The sequence below is a fragment of the Gambusia affinis genome, linkage group LG03 (genome assembly GCF_019740435.1).
Source record: "Gambusia affinis linkage group LG03, SWU_Gaff_1.0, whole genome shotgun sequence".
NCBI classification, from domain to species: domain Eukaryota; kingdom Metazoa; phylum Chordata; class Actinopteri; order Cyprinodontiformes; family Poeciliidae; genus Gambusia; species Gambusia affinis.
The window spans coordinates 15,138,913-15,149,236 of record NC_057870.1 but is presented as its reverse complement, the minus strand read 5'-3'; the positions used below and the strand labels follow the sequence as shown (position 1 = coordinate 15,149,236).

The 10,324-nt window shown below is 39.0% G+C and overlaps 2 protein-coding genes across 5 annotated transcripts; both read left to right on the top strand.

Moving 5' to 3' along the window:
* The first annotated feature begins 16 nt into the window (after positions 1 to 16).
* Positions 17 to 5,612, top strand: cenph (centromere protein H). 4 transcript variants are annotated; one of them, XM_044111979.1, is made up of 10 exons: positions 17 to 207; positions 3,948 to 4,064; positions 4,142 to 4,197; positions 4,282 to 4,327; positions 4,420 to 4,488; positions 4,567 to 4,623; positions 4,713 to 4,776; positions 4,867 to 4,918; positions 5,201 to 5,361; positions 5,451 to 5,612. In XM_044111979.1, the coding sequence occupies exons 1-10, from the start codon at positions 137 to 139 to the stop codon at positions 5,541 to 5,543; spliced, it is 786 nt and encodes a 261-aa protein (XP_043967914.1). In that variant the 5' UTR covers positions 17 to 136; the 3' UTR covers positions 5,544 to 5,612. The 4 variants fall into 4 exon arrangements, with proteins under 4 accessions (XP_043967914.1, XP_043967917.1, XP_043967915.1 ...); XM_044111982.1 differs by lacking the exon at positions 17 to 207 and adding an exon at positions 2,685 to 2,862; XM_044111980.1 differs by lacking the exon at positions 17 to 207 and adding an exon at positions 2,869 to 3,062.
* Positions 5,613 to 5,633: 21 nt separating this feature from the next.
* Positions 5,634 to 9,856, top strand: dimt1l (DIM1 dimethyladenosine transferase 1-like (S. cerevisiae)). The gene is made up of 12 exons (XM_044111978.1): positions 5,634 to 5,887; positions 6,622 to 6,695; positions 7,699 to 7,785; positions 8,282 to 8,343; positions 8,449 to 8,542; positions 8,622 to 8,671; positions 8,756 to 8,879; positions 8,967 to 9,059; positions 9,143 to 9,207; positions 9,289 to 9,352; positions 9,444 to 9,550; positions 9,655 to 9,856. Exons 1-12 carry the CDS (start codon positions 5,830 to 5,832, stop codon positions 9,695 to 9,697), a joined length of 921 nt encoding a protein of 306 aa, XP_043967913.1. The 5' UTR covers positions 5,634 to 5,829; the 3' UTR covers positions 9,698 to 9,856.
* Positions 9,857 to 10,324: the final 468 nt, after the last annotated feature.

Sequence of the window (10,324 nt, the reverse complement as noted above, 5' to 3'; positions counted from 1 at the left end):
TTTATTTAAAAAAATACATCTGTTTTATTTATGTTGCTATAGTCAAAAAATCTGAGTGACATTATACGTGTTAAAATTAAAGACGGCTTCTATAGGAAGCATTTGAACGCAACAATGGAATGTCGACGTATCCAGTATGCGTAGACGCGCTGACGTCCTGGATTGGATTTGCAGATCATATTCCCTCACTGGAGTCGGAACAACACTGTGAGTCATAAAACATTAAGTGATAGTTCTTCAGTTACTCACCAAAGAAATAAAATAACAAGAAATAATTAATAATAATTTCTAATAATAACACTGGGGCAATTCTTGTTAACAAGAATGCAGAAAAAGAGAAAGCTTACCAAATAATAAACAAGAATTGCCCCTTAGACTTGATTACTGTGTTACATCTACAGATACTAATATTAATAATACTGAGAGCATGAAGTTGGCTAAAGTATCTGAAAAATGCATGCAATGATCTAAGAAAAGATAACTAAATTTATTTTAAATCTTTTTTGGAAAGGGCTACAAATCTATTCTAAGGCCTTAGCACCTTGAGGAACCACAATCAATTAATCACAAATGGAGAGAACATGAAACAGTGGTGAAGCTTTCAGAATTTTTGCCGCCTTCCCTTAATAACTAAGCCACCAAAAAATAATGAGCAGGTTTAATCAAATTACTTACAACAGTAAGGCAAATATGTTCCCACTTAATCCTCCTAATCATGATTATAAAGATGTATCATTCATCAAATGTTAGTGGTTTACTGATGAAATGGAATCCATAGGCTATTGGTTTATGCATCCCACATGTATAATTTCAGCACCAATTGAAAGAGGCAGAAACCTTTTGGTTAAGATGTGAACATTAACGTTCACTTTATTTAAATGGCACCCATTTACATCAAAAGTCCTCTCAAAGCACTTAGCAGGAAAGAAAATCTATTAATCTGTAGAAATATATAGTCAGTTTAACCTAATCATACACAAAGCCAACCACATACAATCCACTTTAATTTTAGCTAGTATCAAGTTTTGTGTCACGTCACTCACCTGCAGCATTCACTCCTCCTGAATCAGCATCTATTTTTAACATCTGCAGAAGCATCGGTAACAACAAATAAAGTAGCAACACCAACAGACAGTAATTCTCTGAAACCTTAAGCAGAGACTAGAGTGACCTTTACATGTCAAGCCTTTCATACCATGTAGCTGTCTTGTAAATTTGTTTCATTTTTCAACAGCCAAGAGTTAAATTTGTAGTGATTCTTTCACTCGGCATTAAAAAAGTGATGAAGTTGCAAGTTTTTGTAACATTTTAAAGATATCGTTACACAATGTAAAAAAAGTGGATGGATATTTTATGTATCCATCCACTTTCTTACACCTTTATCCCATTGGCTTTGGGAGGGGCACTGGTACCTATCTCCAGTTGTCAACAGGCGAGAGGCGGGGTCACCCATGGACAGGTCGCCAGTCCATCGCAGGGCAACACAGAGACAGACAGGACAGAACCCACTCATGCACAGGGATTACATGCAAACTCCATGTAGAAAGACCCCAGGCCGGGAAGCGATCCCAGGACCTTCTTGCTGCAAGGCAACAGTGCTACCAACTAGTGCAGCTATTTTATGTAGTCATGTTAACAACCTTTTTTTTTTTACTTTATGAAAATGTTTCTATGTCAAAAAGATAGAATCATTAACCCTAGATTTGGGTTAATTTTACAACATGTGTTCTTATGTCTCCAGCCTTTAATTCTGACATTGTTTTGTGTTTTGTATTTTCTCTTCTTCATCTTTTACATTTTGTCATGTTCCAGTTTCAAACCTCTATGCATTTTCGTGATGTTTTATGTGATAGACTAATACAAATAGATGTATTAGTGTGAAATGGAGAGACAAATGATCCTCCATTTTCATTTTTTAAATCTAAACAGTGTGGTCTACATTTAAAGGCTTTCGTTTTCTTTCTTTCTATCTTGCTATTGCACTACATGCTAGGGGTTGGTGTTGCAGTGTGTGGCGAGTGAACTGAGAGATAAATCTGCTTTTTATCTCTCAGAGCCTTTTCTTTCTTTTATTTATGTTCCTTATAATGTTTAAATTGTTAGAGATTAGTAATTTTTTGGTGGTCTGGCTTAAATAATAGTGTTTGTTTGTTACTGGTTGTGTTTTTCTCTGCAGGGATGACGTCCTTACGCCGTCCCTGTGGTTGGGACACAGAATGAGAGTGGTGCCACAGCTGAATATCTCTGTGGAACTGGTGCTGTTGGCCTTTTGGAGACAAAGTGGGCCACAGAAATATTGCATTCACTTCGGGTATGACGCGGGTTCAGGACTGTCAGTTTGGGTTGCACGGATTCCAAACTTAAACATGTTCAAGTGTTTATGTACTTGGATTCACCAATTCAGTTGTTAGATATCTCTTTCCGTGTTAAACACGAAGAGGGTTATTACATGAATTATGCCAGATTCAGTGTGATGAAGTGTCTTGAGTATGGAGATGAGGAAATCTGTACTTGATAGCCTGGAGAGGGCGCTCTAGGATTTGCTCGAGACTTATCAGAAACACAACAAAACAACACTCACTTCCTGGCGGGATTCAAACAGCAAGCTACTTTAAACGAGCTCGGGAATTTTAGAATTAAGTAACAAATATGAAAAAGGAGACCTCCGAAATTTTTTGAATTATAGCAAATAAAACGAATGTTGTCACACTTATAAACACCGACAAAAACTCGGGGCGGAAATTGTTTGAGGATATAGTTAAAGTGGTGAATTGTTCATACGTCCGACGGACCTTGAAGGGGACATCATGCAAACAGAATCCGCGACGCATTAACTGCGAATTTATGACGGACCACAGCTGTGTTAGTAACTAAGTTAAACTATTCATAGCTAGCAAGCACTCCTTTAAAGCGTTTTTTAATTTTATGCAATTAAATTCTTAAAATAACTTCAGTAGAACCTTATTAATTCCTAAGTTGTAATATAATACCTTGGCATATTGTGAAGCCGAAGTGAGATTTGCACTGTTATAACGTCAACTCGGGATACTTGTAAAATTAAGGTGAGATATGTAAGCTAAAATAACAATAGTTAATCGTAGTAATGATGGTGTCATATTCAGATGTCGGGGAATAGTTCCCCATTTTTATGTCTTAACAGAAAATTTCTCGAGGATCTTTACATGCAAACATTTCATGATGTACTAGTCTGTTTTTTTAAAGGATATTAGTAACATATGAAGCTCTAACCCTACTTTTTAACCAGTGGTAAATTGTGTGTAAAATAGATTTTGTAGATAAGCTTTATGTACGCTGTAAAACATTTAGTGTGAACAGGACAATTTTTTAAAGATTTTTATTTGTTCTTTGCAAATAGACAGGAATGGGACATTATCCTCAAGCTTTGCAAACTCAATTGCATTAAAATGTACACAAGAATCATATAAATGTAACGTAGTTCAATCTCACGGTGCAACAAGATATAAAAACATGAAGCTAAGTACTCTGGTAAATGGTTCCCACTCCTTTTCTTGTTCTTTACATTTTTTTAAGTGCCAACCTAAAATCTCTAGTTTATTCAACTCTTGCAGGTTTGACAAAATTAATAAGAAGTTAACACAACTTACTCTTACAAGTTTAAATTTCTCTAACTCACACATTTAGGTTCAAAATCTAAAACTTGCTAAATTTATGTGACTTAAAGAGTGGAAGATAGTAGACTCAACTAAATGCGACTCAAACGTTTTGCAGTGTACAGACTGAGTTGGTCTTGGTTGAGGTTTCTGTCTGGGAAACCGTTTCTGCATTGACAGATTTGCCCTCAGCATTTACATCATTATCCTACTAAAAATCACAACCTGGTTTGTAGTTTACTAGCCGATTCTACTAGAAATGTATTTAAAATCTATTCTTTGATTTAAATCCAGGTGTTTATTTTTTTTTATCAGTCTTTGGGGTTGGTGCTGGTTTGACATCATGGACAACAGCAGCTTAGATCAGACGGTGGAGACTGCTGCTGAGGATTACCCAGCACAAGAAGACACCTCACCAGCAGACATGCTGAGGTTCGTGTCCTCTTCTTACCGAATATTTCAACATTTTACTCAATTCAAACCTTGCTGATCTATTCTAATAATTTCAGAATCAAGCAGCAGATGGCGAACCAGTGTTTTGAGATGACTGTGCAGCTGAACGCAGGTATGCGACGAGACATTTTTCTGTTTTATTGAATTGCTATGTCGTCAAGTTCACAAAGAGCTGATTTGAAACTTACCATCGTAGGAAAAAGTAAGCGGCCCTGCAGCACATCTCAGGCAGAAAGAGAGCTGTGAGTGTTTTTAAAAAAGCCTCTTTTATTTGGATCTAGAAGTTAAATCAGATGCAACATTAGGAGGAAACTAAAAACCGCCAACATTTCAGGCCAAACTGCGTCTCGGAGCTTGAACGTGTGAAGACGGCCCATTTCAACAGCACCCTGGCTCTGCACAGGTGAGGCTAATCCACCAGCGTTCAGCTTTAAATTGTAGCAAACCTCCGAAGATGACTTGTTTTCGTTTTGTTCCTCAGAATACAGATGTGGAACGCTATAGGAGAAAAAATGAAGCAGACGGATCCAGATGCAACGCAAGTACCTTCATAACTTGAAGAAATCGCTACTGTTTAGTTTTTTTCCCCAGATGTTTTTGTTCGTGACGAACATCTGCTTTTTTTAGAGACCTGAAGGCCGTCAGTGCTCGCTGCATGGCTCTGTGTTCGCAGATAAAACAGCTCCAGATAGTAAGTTTTGGCTTATTTCATAGCAGTTTGGTGGCAAAGACTTCCTGAAAAAATGAATTTCATATCTCAGTTTTACATGCTTTTCAATAGGAGACCAGAAATCTGCAAGACGAAATTACAGAAATACAGAAGGAGAGACTGGGTATGTTGTGGCATTCATCCATCCATCCATTTGTTCATTCATCATTTATTAATTTGTTTATTCAATCAATTGTTTATTCTTAGTTTTGTCCATCTGGTCATCCGTCTTTACAAACTGTGGTTTTTCACTGGTTCAATTATTTGCAACATTGTACCCGTGTATGAGGTCCATTTGACGTTTTGCTTAATTACCAATGACTTAAAATTTTATCAAAAGTTCTCTGGCAGGTTTTATTTGTGTTGCTGATAGCTTACTTTAAATTACATTTGTGTGTGTGTGTAGAGATTAAACGACTCACGCATGAAAAAATGAAAGCAACGCAGGAGTTATTGTCCAACAAAGAGCATCCAGACTCAGAAAAGTACAAAGCGGTGCTGGAGAAAGGCCAAGAAAACCTGGAGATTTATAAGAAGATGACCATAATGGCACAGAATGTCCTCAGGGTAAGTTACACACACACAAAAAAAATCACTGAATAACTCATTAGTAACATTAACATCTAGTTTATAAATCTGTTTCTTTCTCTCCTCAGGGCATCCTGTTGGCTTGTAAAGTTAACTGGCTGGATGAGCCAAACCTTCGTGAAATTGTAATGACGTTGGAGGACTTTCCTATCTCTGACTAGAGCAAACGTTAATTTATCTCAGTTATATGTTTTCAGTACTGTGTTATTTAATAAAAATGTGTCAAACCCCGTTTGGTTTCCTTGTTGTGTACACTAGCTCCGACTAGAGGGCAGCAAGGAGCTCCGGGGCTTTTAGCTAATCTGTCATAGAAGAAGAAGAAGAAGAAGAAAGGAAGACACGTGTGACCTGAGTGTTGTTTAAATTCACTCAGTATTTAGAAATTTGGATTAAAAAAGGCACACAGGAAACATTTTTAAAGCTCTTTGAATAGAATTAAAGAAGGAAATGCCAAAGGTTAAAGCGGAGAAGAAGAGCAGGCAGCACCAAGATGTTAAAAGCCAAGGTAGGTTTGTCCGAGCAGGAGCTCATTAGCTTTTGCATGTTAGCAAACAGTCTGTCTGTCAGCTGTTGACGCAGCAGAGAGGTTATGTCAGTACGAACAGATGTGTGTCAGTTTATTGAAGGACACCAGCATATGACATGGTGGTTCCTTTCTAGAACTTTAATTGTGATGTTTACATGATCATAATGAATGCCCAAACTGAACTGAAATGTTACCTAATGTTTGGATGCAGTTCTTCGTTTTAGGGGTTCAGTCATGTTGTGAGGACACTCAGTCACATCTAATCATGGAGATGAAATTCATGTCATTTGACAGTTTTGAAGCACAGATTTCTCAATGTCTGAGGTACTGAAGTTAAATTTCTCAAACCAGGTTCACATGGATGTTTCAGCATCTTTTATTTTGTCCTACATTCTCTAATTGTGTCCATCTATTATACTTCATTTAATCTGTACATCCTTGGCTCCGTTTATTTATTTTTTGTCCATTTGTATGTGTAATAGTCTTTCTGTTCATCTATCAATCTCTCTAGTCACACGTCGTCCATCCAATGGACAGTTTGTCCTTCCCTTCATTCATCTGTCAGTCTGTGCATCCTCATATCCATCTCTCAGTCACCTTAAAACTGACTGGGACCTCTGAAAATTTGAGTCAGTAATAGTGTAAACACCCTGGTGTGACAGTTGAGTCCTTAATGAGCCCACAGTGAAACAAATATTTTGTGTCTGTTGCAGGGATCATGTTCAACACTGGCATTGGTCAGCACATCTTGAAGAATCCGTTGATCGTCAATGCGATAATTGAGAAGGTATGAGTGTCACAGCAGCCTGCTGGAAGGAAACCACACACTTCTGCTGTTGGGTGTTTTAGCTGCTGAGCTAAATGAACTGAAGCCACAAGTCTATCTAAATCTGAACATTGAAGGCAGAACTTGGACTGACAAAGGATATTAAAAACTGACTTACCGGGCGTGCTGTAGTGGCGTAGGGGATAGCGCGACCCACATTTGGAGGCCTTGAGTCCTCGGTGCGGCCGTCGCGGGTTCTATTCCCGGACCCGGCGACATTTGCCGCATGTCTTCCCCCTCTCCCTCCCCCTTTCCTGTCAGCCTACTGTCATATAAGGGACACTAGAGCCCACAAAAAGACCCCCTGGTGGGGAGAAAAAAACTTATCTGTTCTTGTGTGAATTCGGGTATGTTAGGACATATGGAAAGTCAGTTTATGATTTCCTTGATGCCCCTCTTTATCAGACTTCACCTTGTCAAAAACAACTGACCTAAAGAAGCTTTAAATCCATCCAAGAGTTTAAGGGATCTTCACAAGAAGTCCGCTTCGGCTGGAGTTGGCGCATCAAGAGCCACTTAGCACAACGAATCGGGTACTAGTGTCTTACTTGGGCTAAAAAGAAATAGAACTGGACAATTGTTCAGTCGTCCAAAGTCTTATGTTTAGATGAAAATAAAGGTTGAAAGGGACATAATGTTGGTTGAAATCCAGTGTGATGTTTCCGTGGTCGGTGATGGTTCAGGGTGCCATGTCATCTCCTGGTGTTTGTCCACTGTGTTTTCTGAAGTCCACAGTCAATGTAACCATTTGCCAGGAAGCCTTTGAAATGTTTCACAATATTTTAATTATGTTTTAGACACACATGCCTATACATTATTCAGCCATGAGATTATACTGATTTTGGCAGCGACTAAAATTAGTAGTACTGTGTCCCTGTTCCAATGTTTGAGCCTAAAGCAAATGGATAAACTTGCTTCTTTTGTAATTGATTGGAGGTGATTTATAATGTAACTTATTTTTCAGGCTGCTCTCAGGCCAACAGATGTGGTTCTGGAGGTTGGACCCGGTACAGGTAACATGACGGTGAAACTGCTGGAAAAAGCAAAGAAGGTGAGCATCTCCAGAGTTTTTCCCCCCACTCTGTTTGGAGGAAGAATGTGTAAAATGAATCAGATATCAAATACAGCAGTGCACGTTTCTGCTCCGTATACTCAACTAAAATGTTTTTTGTTTTTAGTTCTGTAAAGCTTTTGCTGTCGATACCGATTCCAGACTGTCAGTAAATTCATCTTTAAAATCTCTATGTAACCTCGGCATTACTCCAGCTGTTTTGTGAAGGCCTCTGAGGTTTGTTGGAGAGCAGAGTTAGTTCAGAAAACATCTCACATAATACTTTCCAGTTCATCATCCAACTGCAAAGACACTGACCCACTACGCAACGTTTTTAAGCCTTTTTAAGGAGAGCTCAGGTGTGAAACTGCCAATAGTGGAACTATTAGTTTTGCACTCAACGAATTTGACCGACATGCAAAAGGTTTTATGTTGTGATTCTGTGTTTATGACGTCATGCCCATAAACTTCCTCCTCTGATTTCCTCCTCGTTCAGGTGGTGGCCTGTGAGTTGGACTGCAGACTGGTGGCTGAACTCCAGAAAAGAGTGCAGTGCACGTGAGTGAGGACAGCAGTCTGTGCTGAAGTCTACTCTGTGCAGAGTAGAAATCGTCATATTCATGACCATTATGAGACAAAGTGAAGCTTTGTTTCCTTTGACAGGCCTTTGCAGAACAAACTTCAGATATTAGTCGGCGACGTCTTAAAAACAGATCTCCCTTTCTTCGATGTTTGTGTCGCTAACTTGCCTTATCAGGTAAACGCTTCATTTCCTGCTTATGATCCAGATTTCCTTATTCTTATCTCAGTGTAACGTTTGTTACTTGCTCGTGCAGATTTCTTCACCATTCGTCTTCAAGCTGCTGCTTCACCGACCGTTCTTCAGGTCGGGATAACTGGAAACTCGCCGAGATGCAGCCGTCTTCTCCACGCCGAGTGTTAAGGTTCCTCTTCGTGTTGTTTTGTGCAGATGTGCTGTTCTGATGTTCCAGAGAGAGTTTGCGATGCGGCTGGTTGCCCAACCTGGAGACAAGCTGTACTGCAGGCTGTCCATCAACACACAGCTGCTGGCGCGTGTGGATCACCTCATGAAGGTCAGCTAGGAAACTCTTCAGATCAACGGCGACGCTTTTCAATTGTTCAATGTATGCAATGTTGGGAGAATCTGTCGATCCTCCCAGGTGGGGAAAAATAACTTCCGTCCTCCGCCGAAAGTTGAGTCGAGTGTCGTCAGGATTGAGCCAAAAAATCCTCCTCCTCCTGTTAATTTCCAGGTGAGCTCCTACTGCCTCTGGTTGGTCCTTAAGAAAAAAAAGCATTTGGTCATAAATGCAACCATTTCTTCTGAATGTAACAGGAGTGGGACGGTCTGGTGAGAATCGCCTTCGTACGAAAGAACAAAACCCTCAGTGCAGCTTTTAAGTAAGTGACAACCTGCTTTAAGCAGAAAACGTGAGCCGGTCGGCCGAAGTGGAGGATCTAACGGGTGTTTTCATTTACCAGGTCTACCGCAGTGGAACAGCTGCTAGAGAAGAACTACAGAATCCACTGCTCATTACACAACATGGTGAGTAAAAAAAAAAAAAAAAAAAAACCAGTGAAGATTTTCTGGCTTCAATCATTTACCCGGTTCAAAATTCTTTCCTCCATCTTAACAGGAAGTCCCAGATGACTTCAGCATCAGCAAGAAGATCGAGAGCGTTCTGCAGGAGGCGGATTTCAACGAGAAGAGGGCCAGGTCCATGGATATCGATGACTTCATGGTGTAAGCTGCATGATCCAAATCTGCACTGGATTTTTCTTTTAAGTACATGATCCAAGATTCATCTTTAAATTCTGTTGTTTTTTTGTTGTTTTTTTTATCCTCAGGCTGCTGCACGCATTCAACTCTGCAGGAATCCACTTTTCATGAAGAGCTGAGAGAACTATAAATGGAGATGGAAATAGTCTTGACTGATCCAACCTCTTGGCAGATGAGGAATGAATTTGCCATAGAATTGCGAATGTTTGGATAAAAACATAATGTAGTCAAACAGCTCATATTGAGCACCATTAAAATTGTGTATAAGGATGTGTAAGTTCTTTTTGTCAGATGGCTGTTATTTTGATGGAAATGTGTGAGTGTGTTTGGCTGATTGCAATTCATAGAGTTATGGAAACCACAAGCATCACCTTCCTCATTTTCCTCAGTGTGAAGTTTTTAAAATAAAATCTGCACCCATCATTTTTTTTAAACTAAGGTTTTATATGTTCTCAGAAAATGTTATATGCAAGGAGTTTTAAAGACGAGGATCAAAAGTCTTAACACAGGTTCTTAAAGTCTGAAGTTTGATTTGTTCTTTGGTGTCGATTATCTGGATAAATATAGAAAAGTTAAAATACCAAAATTAGAATTAAGGTTTAAAACGATCTTATCCCATTATCCCAGTCATTCAAAAACAATATATATGTATATATTCAAAAATACTTTTGTCGAGACATTTCTGGAGATTTGAAGTAGATATTTTGACCATTTTAAAGTATAAAAAGTTCAGTGTGA